General features: G+C 37.2%; 1 protein-coding gene across 4 annotated transcripts in view; it reads right to left on the bottom strand.

Moving 5' to 3' along the window:
• Positions 1 to 15,547, bottom strand: part of UBE2W (ubiquitin conjugating enzyme E2 W) — a 53,395-nt gene that overhangs the window by 12,983 nt on the left and 24,865 nt on the right. For all 4 annotated transcript variants that reach the window (XR_008550632.1, XR_008550633.1, XR_008550634.1 and 1 more), the window contains 2 exons: positions 9,124 to 9,226; positions 629 to 784 (listed from right to left, as the gene is read on the bottom strand). Coding sequence is in view for 1 of the 4 variants with exons in the window: in XM_037505272.1 (XP_037361169.1) it covers positions 629 to 784; positions 9,124 to 9,226 (259 nt within the window). In the remaining 3 variants the exon portion in view is untranslated. The remainder of the gene's footprint in view (positions 1 to 628; positions 785 to 9,123; positions 9,227 to 15,547) is intronic.

Below are 15,547 nucleotides of genomic sequence, written 5' to 3'. Positions count from 1 at the left end.
CGGAAGTAGCTACACTATCCCTTAGTAGGAATGATAAGAGGGCCAGGAATGTACAGAGGATTTAGATACTTTAAAAGGGTATCCTAAATTTAACTCATGTGATTTTCTTTTTGGTCTTCCCCTCCTAGCCATCAAACATAGACTCTGTGGGTTAATGAAGGAGAATAAGAAAATTCTACTGGTAAACTACTTCTCCTTCTTCAACCTAATCATTATGATAGGAAAGCACTGATTCTTGGGAATTCCCCAAGAGACTGATAAAATGAAGCCAGAAGAGGGAAGAGGGAACTATGATGCTTATTGATGAGGCTTTCCACTGTAAAATCTAGAACAAGAATTTCTTGTACACTTTTGCACTGAACATGCTTATGTGAATGAAATTCAAACTTAAAAACACCTGAAAAACAATCATAAAAATGTCAGCAGAAATTTCCTGTTTTAGAAATATAAAACAATAAATCTGACTTCTAATTGGAACTAAAGATTATCAAAATAATTTTCCAATCTATTTTTTAAAAATAGCATTCCCTATAACTTTATTTTTAAAAAAGCATATTACATATGAAAATTATTTCTCTGCCTAAGTGAAAGAAGTAGTAGTACCTGGAAAAATTCTGAAAAGTCCTACCTTTTCTTTGCAGCTGGAAAGCATGCTAATAATGCTAAGACAAACTGATTGGACTGAGAGCGCTGGGGACCAGTCTTCTGTTAGAATGGATAAACAGATATGACCATTGCTATAAACATGAGGATGAACAGGAATATTTTCACCAGTAAACATGACCTAAGAAAGAATAAAATTCAATTAACATTTAAATACTCTGTATCACCAAAAAATATTCTTCACATAATTTTATATTTTAAAATCCAAATTAAAACCAAACCAAATCAATGCCAGAAACAAGACAAACAATTGCTTGTTGTTTAATCTCATTAAGTACTGATTTCACTTTTTGAATGATCATGTTGTACGGGGAAAACCCCAGATTAAATACTTTGTATTTTCCCTTTTAAAAATTTAATTACTTAAAAAAATTTCTCTTTTAAAATTTCTAAGTTAGCAGGTACTTTTAGATTAGTGAGGACAACTTATTTATAATAAGTTTGTTTTTCAAATTGTAAGTTTTTCAAATTCTACTCATTGCTCTCTGCATACGGAAATCATACATTAAAATTTCAAACAAAAGTATACAGTTGAGAAAATGACAGTAGGAACATCTCTTTTCTCATCCCTTCTACCTTTAACAATGCTATATCCCCTAAAGAGCTCTGTGCAAAAGGAAATGACAGCTATACATTCCACTTCCTCTAAACTCACAATCATTATAATTACTACTTATTAATCACGAAGTAACTGTGATTTAGGTGAAAAAACAAAAGTAAAATTAGCCCCCTAATTACATTAAGTACTTGCAGTTTTTTTCTCTGCCTTTTCTGTTACTCAATTCATCTAAAGTTTTTCCTTTCTCCATCTTAGCACTGTTTTGAAAGGCAGTAAATCTATGATTTCTTTTCTTTGCCCTCATAAGTCCACATATATCCTAGCAGTTATGTATCTGATACTTACCTACCTAAGCATATGAACAGGCAGGAAAATAAATGCATTATATACTGAGGAATCTGTTTGGTTTTTTTTTTTTAAGATTTATTTATTTATTTATACAAGCACCGGGTACAGTCAGAGGCCGGGGAGGCTGAGAGAATTCACCAAAGCCAGAGTGATGAAGTACACTGCTGAGGGGAGCAGCGGGCGGCAGGAGAGGTCTGCGCGCCCGCTGCTCCCCTCAGGGGATCTAATCTGCACTGCAGAGGCTGCGGGCAGCTTCACAACCCAGCACTGAACCGCTGTGCCACGGGGGAGGCCCTATACTGAGGAATCTGGAAGCATAGTTCAAAGTAGGTTAAAGAAAGAAACTGCATTAAAGAATGTTTCTGTATTACTGTGTATTAATTATTTTTATGTAAAAAGTAACTCACCAATGTTTGTTTAAATTTTATACTGCAGTAAGATGTACTATTTTTATTCTGCTATTTAGTAGTAATTCCTTATTTCTGACCTGGCCTATTTAGAAAAAAACAATATAGCAGAATATCTGGCTAAAAATACAAATTTAAGGGCCCCCTTTTCAGATTCTGATTCAGTAGCTATCATAGGCTTTTATAAAGCTCATTAAGTATGGCCTCCCTGGTGGCAAAAGGGGTTAAGCACAGCACTGTGAAGCTATCCTCAGCCTCTGCATCATGTATTCCATTTCTGGCTACCCACATGGCTCATCAGAACTCTCCTGGCTGCTCCCCTCAGCAGTGTATTTCAGTCAATCCGCCTGTTCTGTTCCCCACTCTGTCTCTGATGAATCCTCTCACCCCCTTGTACCTCTGTCCTATACCCAGTTCTTGTATGCATAAATAAATAAACCTTTAGGAAAAAAATTTTTTAAAAAGCTCATTAAATATAAACCAGTAGTTCCCAATCCAGAATTACAGCTCTCTCTAGGTATTGCAAATTACCTCAGTTTCTTAGCAGAATTTTAGTGAGAATATCCTATGTTATCACAGAAATTGGTGAAGTATAACGTTTTTTTCCCTTAATGGAGCAGAAAAGAGAGCCAGTGAAATAAGTGTGGCCAGAGAAAAGATATGCCACCATTTAATATGGGATATGTTACAGGAAATTAACAAAGGCTAGGTTTTTGTTTTTGAATAGCTACAAAACTGACTTTATTACAATCTTACATTTTAACAAAGCCATCTCTCATACAAGTAAGAGTCTCCTAACATTTCAAGTATACTACTATTAACATATGGGACTTGTTTCCTAGGTTGAAGCTAATATAAGGGAAAAATTTTTCCCCCAAATAATTACCTATTTAACTTCTAATTATCCACCCTTCATTTCCACTAAAAAGATATAAAGGATGTCATTTTATGCCTTGCCTGAATGTAGAAGATCAACTTTTTTTTTTTGGGGGGGGGGTAAGATTTATTTATTTATTTATACAAGCACTGGGTAGTCAGAAGCGCAGGAGGGTGAGAGAATTCACCAGAGCCAGAGCGGGGAGCAGAGCAGGCAGAAGGACTGAAGTACACTGCTGGGGGGAGCAGCGGGCGGCAGGAGAGGTCTGCAGGCCATGTGGGACCCTCCTCCGGTGGCCGGGGAGCAGCTGGGGATCGAACTGGCACTGCAGAGGCTGCAAGCAGCTTCGCAACCCAGTGCTCAACCGCTGCGCCACCGGGGAGGCCCGAAGATCAACTTTTTGAATCATATCAATTACATCAATTTTAGTGTCATTTTGCAAAAAAAGTGTTGCTCTACAAGAGAAAATCACTGCTTAAAGGGTTTTACAGTTCTATACCTTGAGTCTATCATAATTCTTTTTTTCAATTTTATTTTATTTTTCATAAACATGAACTTTAATGTGTCATACTGTATGCTTTTGATTTCCTAGATGTTGTAGATGTATCTAGAATAGGAGTTCACAAATCTTACAGAATATGCATCTGCTTTGTGGGATTCATTCTCCTGCAAAATGTCATTTGACAGTATTTTCATTAAGAACACAAGCAGGGCCTCCCTGGTGGTACAGGAGTTAGTCTCAGCACCATCAAGCTATGGCCACTGTGGCATGAATTCAATCCCTGGCCAGGAAGCTAACCCACATGGCGCAGCACACCTCTCCTGTCTCGCCAGCTGCTCCCCTCAGCAGCATATTTCAGTAGATCTGCCTTTCACCACCTGCCCCCCTTCTTCTGGCTTTCACCCCAGTTCTTATATACATAAATAAATAATTTTTTTTTAAAGGAACACAAGCAAAGCCTAAGACCTTATTTCCTGGCCATGATCATTTTTTAAAAGATGTTTGTTTTCCAGTCAAGATCTCGTTTATCAGAAGTAGAATAGTGCTCTGAAAGTGCCAAAAAAAGAACTGCCAAGTTAATGTCTTTGGCAAAAATCTATCAACGTATTAGTAACCATCAAGGAAAATACACAGACAATAAAATAACAAAGGTTATCAACAAGCTCTGACTAGCCAATTCAATGAACTGAGGAAAGCAGATTTTGGGATAAATGATTATAAACTAAATCACATGGCTTGAGAGCCAAGGGTGTGCATGAACTAAAAAGGAAATCAGAAGAGAAGAAAAGGATGCGCCTAAGTGGCAGCAGAAAACATCTACACAGAAGCAGCAAACTATAAGCAGAGAAGGATACCAGAAATCAAGAAATAATCAAGAATAATCAAGAAGGATACCAGAAAACACTTTAAAGTCTGAGGTGACAGAAATAAAAATAAATCAGATCTCAAAAATTTTCTTACAAAAACAAGCAAGCAAGTAAGCAAGCAAGCAAACAAACAAACAAAAAGCAGGGTTTCTAACATGCTGCATGCTGGGCAAATGCAGCCAGCCTGAAATTTTTAGCCACTAAAAACAGGGTGAACTAATAAGCTGTAGATATTAAAGGTAAGCCCTAGGGCCTAGCCTGCCAGATAAAGAATTTTAGAAGTTTGTCTAACTATGGGAAGGATAAATATACATGTCAAGAGATGAATTCCTGAAATAAGAGAAAAAAAATTTCAAACAGATTTATTCACATAAAAGGCTGGTAAGCAGTTTCCACAGAAAGTTTTGATGCAAGCTTCCCTATTCTGGTTCACACTCTTAACCTTCCTCACTTACTTAAGATATAGCATAAGTCAAATAAAGAAATGGACATTTCAGTTATTTTAATGCACTGAAGTGGGGTTCTGAAAAGTGAGATAATTAAGCTGTTTCCAGAGTTCAAACACTTTTCTTGGAGTCCCAAGTAGCTAAAACGGATGTTATAAGACACCGAATATATGAATATGATAAATTTGAAACCACAAGGAGTAACAACTTTGCTAATTTATTCATTTTCGAAATAATTTGTTCAAACTGATCATACAGATTAAATACTTAGCAACTCAAGACTACATACATTCCCCACTGCATAAACCAAAAAAGTGGAATGGTACCATAGATTTTTTGAGACAAGCTTTTTGATAGAAGTCAAATAACAATTTTAGAAAAGGATCTTAGCTCTAATGAATGTAAATCATGTCTGAAGTTCTGGGCCTGCACTTGAAACAGTCTCATCAGAAGTCTCTAAATTTCAAACATTTCCCTATCAGTGTGGGTCATTTTCAAGAGCAGGTAAGAGCTGAAAGAACTATATACTTAGGATCCACATAATGGAGGAGGTAAGAATGCATATCCCACATCCAAACTAAAATTTTTTTTTAATAATAAATTTTATTTTTATATTCCCCATACAATTTCAACCCCCCCATTTTGACCCCAATCCCTCCCCTCCCTCCACCCACCCCCCCAAAAGTGTCTCTGGTTCATAGATTTTTGTTGATTTTGATTTTCACTTTCTTATAGTTATTCATTTTCCTGGTCCCTTATTTAAGTTTTCTAGATTCCTGCTATGAGTGAGACCATCCGGTATTTTTCTTTTTCTTTCTGGCTTATTTCGCTGAGCATGATCCCTTCCAGCGCCACCCATGTTGCTGCAAATTGCATGTGTTTATCTTTTTTGAATGCTGAGTAATATTCCATGGTGTATATGTACCACATCTTCTTGATCCAGTCATCTATTTTTGGGCATTTGGGCTGTTTCCAAAGCTTAGCTATTGTAAATAGTGCTGCTATAAACATAGGGTTGCAAAGCAAGCCAACTGCTGTATAACTTTTGTTAGTGAATATATTATCTATCATACAACTACTAATATTTAACCTGAAAACCACCAACAGGGACAAAATAATGGGTGAAGATTAGGTAACTCTAATATGAAAACTCATGGTGTGCATGTAATAAGGATTTCTGAACATGCAACTCAATATTGAATAACCTCACAATACTGAGATCTTATATGGAAGACATATGACTATGTTTAGACTGGAAATAATTAGAATGTGAAGTACCTAGTATAGTGTCAAGCTAGGTCAAAGCAAAGTATTTACAAATTAAACAGTACAAAATAGGCTATAATTATAAAAGCCAATCTATAATATGGATACTAAAGTTTCTCCAGGGACAATCAATAAGGGAATGTTTTCTCATTAAAAGCACAAGAAGATAAGAATATTTAATGGTGAACTATAAAAACTGAAAATATAAGCAGAGTTCAATGTAATAAGTCAGATATCTAATTACAAATAATATGTGGTATATGTATACTCTAGCATAAATGGTAGATATCTGAAAGAAGCTACTAAGGATTAGATATTTAGTATAGCTTTCAATTCAGTTCTCCTCTTTTAGTCCTTTAATATGTATCAGTAGCATCAATAATAATGGTTTTTCTGGTCTTCCACAATTACCAGTAACATATAATTATACTTGTACTGCAAAGACAAAATTCCTGAATATAATGAAAGTAAACGTGGAGTCCCTTGGATGATAACCATTCTTTTCTTTATACCGTTTTCTTCTAGCTTATCAGTTTTTTATCTTCCTTCTGCTTCACCCCCAAGGTTTCAATGAATAGGATTTACACTTTGAAGTATTTTCTCCTTGTCAGGTGTCCTAGATACTAGATAATTTAAGGCAATAAAAATTGTTAGGATTTTGGAAAGTTTGAACACCATCACATGGAAAAGCTGGGACAATCAGACCAGGAATGAAAGAAATGATGAAACACTTATGAAAATAGGTTCTGGAGCTCTCCAACGAGGGGATTTTGAGCAATGGAAAAAAAAGACTGTGTTATGGTGGCATGAGTAGAAAAGAGAATTAAAATGGGGAGGAGAAAGTGATTACTCTTTTGTTCTGGATTTCTAAAGCTTTACAATCAAGGTAAGTGTACTTTTCAGCATCTCTTCTAGCCATCAGTATCGTTTCAGGACTGAAAGACAATGTCCTCTTCCCTATTTAAAGAAAAAAGTATTTCTCCTACAATAATTTTTAAAATGCCTAATTTTTTTTAACAAAATTATAACAGAAAAGTCTAAAACAACTATAACTGGGGCATTTACAATACGTTTCTGATTTGTTTCATTCAAATACGATGCTCTGAGAGAGGACCGGGGTATAAGTGGATGGCTGACGAAGGGAAAAGCTAATGTGAGGGGGCAAGCAGAAAGAAAAAGCAAAATAGTAAAGGTATAAAGCTTAAGTAGTCCATAGTTTCATGGAGACTGAACATGCCTCCTGCCAGTTTCTTGAGATAAATTTCCAACTCATTCATATAACAAGATCTACTTTAATAGACCCCCAAATTTCCTTCTACTTTCATCTCCTGTTGCAAATGTCCACCTATCTCTACACATAATGCTACAACACATGCCAACAAATCTCAGAAGAGGCATCTCCTTTCATGCCTTACCCCAATTGTGACAAAAACTTTTTCTTGTTTTTTAAGTACCGGTGCAATTTTCTTTGCCTTCTAACTCTAGTCTAAACTGGTCACTACTTTCTCTTTTGCTCTCAAACCATGTAATTCATACTGCATTTTATTGTCATTTCCAATTGATAGGCCAAAAATCATTGGGTCTTACTTGAGTCCTTCATTCATATTCCACATCAATCCCTCAGCAAATTCTGTTGGTTCAACTTCTAAAATAGGTACAAAATACAGTCACCTTCCATCAAATAAAGCCAAAATAAGAAGTAACCACATAAAGCTGACTATAGAACTAAGGTTATCAGCAGGGGAGGGGAAAGGATGAGGAAAAAGTGGGTAGGAAGTAAATGGACTATGATGGTGGGCTGTGGGTGTCTAGGTGGTGGGTACAACGTAGTAACACCATTTAAGGGGGGCATACTATGCTTCTAACATACAATGGTAGAAACCAATTTTACCTCAATTAAAAAGAAAAAAAGGTCACCTTCCATATTCTACTGCTACCCTTCTGAGGGCAAGTCCTCTTTTGCCTAAACTACTGTAATAGCCAATCTAGTCTCCCCGGTACCCTTGTGCCCCAACAGTCAAAATGCCACACAGCTGACTTTTCCCTTTAATTTCTAGTAGAATCATTCCTGTACTTGAGGTCTGCAAAGTCCCATTTCATTTAGAGTAAAAGTCAAAATTCTTACAAAGACCTATGTCTTATACAATCTGTGATGGACCCTTCAGCCCAAATTACCTCTCTTACTTATGCCCTATACTGCTCTGTTTGCCTACATACCACTTGAGAGACCCACTATGCACACTCTAGATTCTAGGTCTTAGAATTTTATATTTACCAGCTCTGTCCCCTCACCTTGTTCATACTGCTTATTCATCACCACTTTCAGATCCTTGCTCCAATGTTACCTTCTCCATGTGATTACTCTATAAATGCCACAACAGCCTCATTTCCCTTTTCTACTTATTTTTATCATCTTACATACTATACTTTATTTATTGTTCAATGTTTGTTACTCTCTACAAAAATGCAGGTTTCAGAGATCTCATTTTCAAATAAAAAAGTCATAATTTCATAAGGAGACTGGTCTATTTTAGAGATATTTCCCCAAATTCAATTCTTGCAAGTATTGGGAAATCTAGTACTGATTATTGCATAAGAAAATGAAATACGAGTTGATCTAATCAGTGTAAATGCTGCCAGTTCTCATCAATTAAAAAATTTGATTTTGGATTTTACTGCTTTAGTGTCATTCCAGCCATTTCCACCAAACAACGGACTGAATTTGGGGCTACCTAAATATTTAATATCATGTAACCCATTTTGCCCCCTAAACAATATAAGGTTGCAGCTATAGCAGGTCAATGCAAAATCATAGTGTTCCATTAGGTAAAGCATTCACTTCTTCATTATGTACTTCTATCATCCTCTCTAGGAAGTGGTGCTTCCAATTATTCCCAAATTTTAAGCTCTCTTACAACTCATGGGCCTGGGTTAGATTTCCATCCCTTTTCCTGTTCACATCTATGGATAAGAAATAGCTTTAAGTTCTGGGAAATACAAAAGCAGCAAAGATATAATCCCAGGAATGCAAAAATGTTCAAAAAATCTTCGTTACATTGCAAATAAGCTAAGGGGGCAAATCCATTCACATAATTCTAATGCCTTAGTCAAGTAAAAACTTAGCATTGAGCAGTTAGCTATGTAATCTAAAATACTACAGAACAAAAAATTTTAAGGTAAGGCAGTTACCTGAGGAGAGTCAAAAGGATATCTACTACTAAACTTAAATAGAAGTTGAAATTTTTCCCCTTCATATAAGGTACCTGGTGCACCTTCCATGTCTACAATCCACCTAGAACAGAAAAAAAAAAAAAAAAATTAAACACTTTCGATAAAAGGAATTGGGGTGAAAAGGAGAATGGGAAAAGTGAGTACTTCACCTAAGTCAGGCATTGGGATAGGATCATTCACGTGTAACAGCATATTTCATCCTTACAACAACTATAAAAGTGGGTGTTAACACCCCTGGTCCTATTCCTTTCCCAATATACTCAAGGGTTAAATGACTAGACCAAGATTAGAGAGTTAGCCAAGGATAGAGCCAAATTTTAACACAGGAAGGTCTGCAAACAATAAAAACCCAAACTCAGGAGTGTGGTATCAAAATTTCTTTACTTCTTATACAATTGATCCTACCATATTTTTTCTTTTCTTTCTCTCTTTTTAAAGATTTATTTATTTATTTATATAAGCACTGAGTACAGTTAGAAGTGTGGGAGGGTGAGAGAATGCACCAGAGCCAGAGCGGGGAGCAGAACAGACAGACTGACGAAATGCACTGCTGAGGGGAGCAGAGGGCACGGCAGGAGAGGTCTGTGCACCATGTGGGACCCTCGCTGGCTGGCTGGGGACCAAACTGGCGCTGCAGAGGCTGCAGGCAGCTTCACAGCCCAGCACTCAACTGCTGTGCCACCGAGGAGGATTTTTTTCAAAAACTACTTCAAAAATTTTTTTCAAAAATTACTCTATTTCTGCATGACTATGTAGATTTTATAAATAATCACAATAATGAACGATCTTTCTGATATCAATTAGAAATAAAGGGGGAAGTAGGTACCAAGAGTATCTATAGAAATTTGTAACATTCAGACCAATTTGCTCATCAGTATTCTAAAGATTAAACAGGAAAAAAAAAGTTAAGTTGACCTCAGTCCACTTAACTCTGGTGTGGCTATGCAAGGCTCTATATGGCCTTTACTTACCATTATTGTTTAATAAAGCCCCACAATAGAATGCTATGGAATCTTTCTATGGCTTATTTCACTCATATATATATATATATATATATATATATATATATATATATACACACAATCATGAGTACAAATAGGATTTAATTATATTCTGTACACTATTGTTTGTCCTCAACTTTAAAGGGGAGAGGGTGGTGACAGAGGACTGGGGAAGATGATGGCAAAGATGACTGGGCAGGGCCTCCCTGGTAGCTCAAGGGGTTAATAAGCATGGCACTATGAAGCAATCCGCAGCCTCTGCAGCAGGAGTTCGATCCCCGGCCAGCCAGGGGGCAACCCACATGGCAAGACAGACCTCTTCTGTCTCACCCACTGCTCCCCTCAGCAGTGTATTTCAGTCAGTCTGCCTTTTCTGTTCCCCACTCTGTCTCTGGTGGATCCTCTCACCCACTGCATCTCTGGCCTATACCCCAGCTCTTGTATGCATAAATAAATCTTAAAAAAAAAAAAAAAAAAAGATGACTGGGCAGCATTTAGAAGAAAAAGTGGGCCAAAGTTTTAAGAATGAGTTCTTAATTATAGTTCTGTCACTTATAATTATTATACACCTAGCCAGTTCCTTTAATCTTATACTTTTCATGTATAAAATTTTATTATATTAAATATACAGAAACAAAAGGAAAACTAAAAATAGAAGGTAGGGATTTTATTCACCAACTCACATACTATGGACTTTGGAGCATGTAAAATAATAATTAATGTTCCCACCATGAAAGCAATCAGCTAACGCAGATTGTTAAAAGCAGAGCAATTCGTTTTAAGAATGCATGTGAGTACCACACATAATAATAAAAGATATGGACCTCCCCTGTGACACAGTGGGTTGAACACAGCACTGTGAAGCTGTACGCAGCCTCTGCAGCGCTGGTTAGATTCCTGGCTGGCCAGAGAGCAACCCACTAGGAGCAGCAGACCTCTCCTGCCTCGCCCACTGCTCCCTTCAGCAGTTTCTTCAGTCTGTCTGCCTGTTCTGCTCCCGGCTCTGTCTCTGGTGAATTCTCTCACCCTCCCAAGCTCTGAGTGTACCCTAGTTCAAGTAAATAAGTCTTTAAAAAAAATATATATATATATATATATAAAAGATATGACCACAGGCCCAAGAAGCAACATTTTACAGTGAAATTTGACAGATTTTACTCCTTAAATAGGTGTATGGCCACCAGTATGCATTTTACCCCTCCTGTTTTAAGTACTTCAACTGCTAAATAGATCTTCAAAATAAACTGCTAAAATTGTAACAAAAAAGTATATTCACATCATAGTGTTGTTGGGAAGATAGATATTATACAGGCAAAAAACCTAGCACATTCCTGACATCACAGCCAGTACAAATTAAATACAATGCAACAGTTTCATTTAAAAACCAAAACCAGGACCTCCCTGGTGGTGCAGGCAGTTGAACACAGCACTGTGAAGCTGTCCGCAGCCTCTGCAGAGTTGGTTCAATCCCAGCCGGTGAGATTCCCACATGGCGAAGCAGACCTCTCCTGTCTCGCCTGCTGCTCCCCTCATCAGTGTATTCATTCAGTCTGCCTGTTCTGTTTCCCACTCTGTCTCTGGTGACTCCTCTCACCCTCCCGTGCATCTGGCCTGTACCCCGGTTCTTGTATAAAAATAAATAAATCTTTAAAAGTTTTAAAAATAAATAAAATAAAAACCAAAACCAAAACCAAACCATATTCCTTAATAAATTTGGTCCTACCTTGCCAGCAAAATTCCCTTTTATAATCCTGTCCAGACATACACTAAGCAGAGTGATATTCCAGGAAAAATCGGAGTACTTAGCAAATTTTAGGACACAAAACATATCATTAGCAAATTTTAGGACAGAAAATGTATCATTAATATATATGTGACCTACTCAAACACAGTTTTTAAATAATAGTTAAGTAAATATCTCAGTAATCCTTCCAATTTCTGAGGTGAGACAGGTGAAAGAAGGCATAATTTTCAATACTGTAGAGGAAAATTTAAAATAAACTTTTATTAACTATAAAATAAGTTCAATATAGAAAATTTAGAAAAGCATAAATAAAACAAAACAACCCAAAGATAACCATAAGGTTTTGGGGGTACATATCATTCTGGGTTTTGGGTACATTTCATTCTAGTCATTTTGCAGTTTCTCTATCGATGGATGCAAAGCATGATAAAGTCATATACTTTAATTACATAAATCCATACCACCAGTGTTTATGATTCCAATCATGAGTAAGGATACAATAGAAGTCTCAGTTCTTTAATTATTATGAGGATTGACTGCTTTATGGCTCCAATGTTTAAACAGGTTATTTTTCACAAATCATGGCTCTTAAAGAAACATCAATTCTTCATTGAAGGAAAAACTAGCATTGTGTGGGCCTCCCCGGTGGCTCAGCGGTTGAGCGCTGGGTTGCAAAGCTGCCCGCAGCCTCTGCAGCTCCAGTTCGATCCCCGGCTGCTCCCTGGCCATGGGAGGAGGGTCCCACATGGCGCGACAGACCTCTCCTGCTGCCCGCTGCTCCCCTCAGCAGTGTACTTCGGTCCTTCTGCCTGCTCTGCTCCCCGCTCTGGCTCTGGTGAATTCTCTCACCCTCCCGCACTTCTGACTGTACTCAGTGCTTGTATAAATAAATAAATAAATAAATAAATAAAATAAATCTTAAAAAAAAAAAAAAACACCGATGTAAAAAAAAAATTAAAAAAAAAAAAAAAAAACAACTAGCATTGTGGTATATATTAAGATACATACCAATATAGCCTCTAACAAGGGATTTTCAAAGGCCATTATGACTGTACAATATATTTGCTTTACATATTATTATTCAAGTGCTGCCAATTTTCTGTACTACCCTGAGAAACCAGTTCCCTGATATTGACATTACATTGTCCAAATTTTCCCTAGAAACAGTAATGGTAAGGGCCTCCCCAGTGGCACAGCGGTTGAGTGCTGGGTTGCGAAGCTGCCTGCAGCCTCTGCAGCGCCGGTTCAATCCCTGGCTGCCAGGCAAGGGTCCATGGCGCACAGACCTCTCCTGTGTACTTCGTCAGTCTGCCTGTTCTGCTCTCCGCTCCGGTGAATTCTCTCACCCTCCCCCGCTTCTGACTGTACCCTGGTCTTGTATAAATAAATCTTAAAAAAAAAAGAAAAAAACAGTAATGGTAAAATGTGTACAGTTAGTTCTAAGTCAGTCTTCTTTTTTTTTTTTTTAAATTTTTTTTTTTTAAAATACACTGCTGAGGGGAGCAGCGGGCGGCAGGCGAGGTCTGTGCGCCATGTGGGACCCTCGCCTGGTAGCCGGGGATTGAACCGGTGCTGCAGAGGCTGCGGGCAGTTTCGTAACCCAGCGCTCAACCGCTGCGCCACCAGGGAGGCCCTCTAAGTCAGTCTTAGCTATTCCTTCCTCAGGATAGCATAGGGGTACATTTATTAGGTCAAAGTAACTTTTTTTTTAGTTTTATAGATACATCTCAATTGTCCCCCAGAAAATTTAAGATACTTTCGTCATCTTCCTTATCTATTATAAAGCTACAGTCCATAAAATCCTGTAACAGGGCAATAATTCCCAAGGAAAAGGGGAGGTTCCAGGATCCCTGCCACACCCTAAAGAAGGGTGGAGCTGAGCAGGGAGGAGAAGCTAGAGAGTAATGGCAGAAGAAAAGAAAGAGATTAAGAGGACCTGAAGGAGGCACATGGAGCAGAGACATGTGAAGAAGCTGTGCTTGCTTCTTGGCCTTGGACTTGTACCAGGGGCTTGGAGGACATGGAAGGAGACACTTTAAAGAGGCAGAGACATGGGTGAGGATAAATAGGTGTAATCAGAGGATTTTAAGGTCGTGAAAATATCTGGTATACCATAATGGTGCTACATGTCATTATACATTTGTCCAAATCCATAGACTATACAACACCAAGAATGAGTCGTAATGTAAACTGTAGGTGCTGGGTGATTACCATGCATCAACATAGGTTCATCAATGTTACAAACATACTGCTCTAGTGGGGGATATGGATAATGGGAGAGGCTATGCATGCATGTGTGAGAGCAGAGACCTTATGGGACATCTGTACCTTCTACTTAATTTTGCAATGAACCTGAAAATATTCTTTAAAAAAGATCTTAATTTAAAAAAGTCAATTGGGAACCTAACATTATTCTGAAGCGATTGTTACAGATCTAGAGAGAAGTGTACTACATTTTCTAACATTAATACATCCATCCAAAAAATTAAATATATCTTCTCTTCATACTCCTGTTCTTAAAAGTGGACTTCTGTTTTAAGGACTGACTTAGAAATCAAAGTCAAAGGTAAACTGTTTCTTCTGATGCCCCCCACTATGTGAATTTTGGTTATTTTTGCTCTCTCGACCTAAAATATAGTTAAATATTTGAACTGTCTTATATGTCCTATAAATTGGTTTATAGTAAGTTTTTATCTTGTTGGCTTCTATGCTTTTTTTTGGGGGGGGACTTCTTTTTGAGAGGGAGAGCCAATTATTTTTAAGTTTTCCCCTCTTTCAAAACATTTATCATTTAACATAATTATTAAATCAAGAGTGACAAGGACAGACTATACTGTTTGTAAAGCCTTTGGATGATACTCTTGAAAACACTGCCAATTATTTCAAATGCTTGTTTTTAAGAGAAGGGATCCATCTCTTTGGTATCATTTGTGGAAAGGAACCTGTTTTGGCTCCACTCCCAAGGAAGGAGCTCAATTAGAGAAAATACTTCTATATTCTCTTCATAACCCCTTCACTTTTTCATACTCATGGAAAAGTTTCTTATCTATTAAATGAGAAGATTCTAACATTTATTCATCAACTCTTCTGTACAGGAGGCAGTTCATGTGTTCAGTGGATGAAGATACGGATACCTCTGACTTATGCTTCTCAATGCTTTAAAAATGTATATGTGAGGGTCTCCCCTGGTGGCAAAGTGGTTGAGCACTGGGTTGCGAGGCTGCCCGCAGCCTCTGCAGTGCCAGTTCGATCCCCGGCCACAGGGGAGGGTCCCAGGGAAAAAAAAAAAAGTGTATTTAAAAAACCTGATAACCTCATACCAAATTGCTCTATTATAGATGAAAATTTTTTGAAACAAAAGTCAGACCAAAGTTTTTAAATGCTGTCTCATCATCATGAAACATTTAAAAACCTTACTAACCAAAGATATAGTTTGAAAATAAAGTTTACAAATTATGCACTACAGGTATGATATCAAACAAAATTGACTGCACATAAATGCACAGAATTAAGATGTTTATTATATTTATCTCATGGTATAGGAGAATGGGATGAAATATGAAAATGTGTTTTAAATAATGAATGTATACTATTCGTGTTGATAATAAAAAAAATAAGTACTTTAAAATTTAAATAC

Source organism: Talpa occidentalis, unplaced genomic scaffold (genome assembly GCF_014898055.3).
Source record: "Talpa occidentalis isolate TD23 unplaced genomic scaffold, MPIMG_talOcc4v2.1, whole genome shotgun sequence".
Classification (NCBI taxonomy): Eukaryota; Metazoa; Chordata; class Mammalia; order Eulipotyphla; family Talpidae; genus Talpa; species Talpa occidentalis.
The sequence above is the reverse complement of the archived record's forward strand: the minus strand, read 5'-3'. Positions and strand labels throughout refer to the sequence as shown.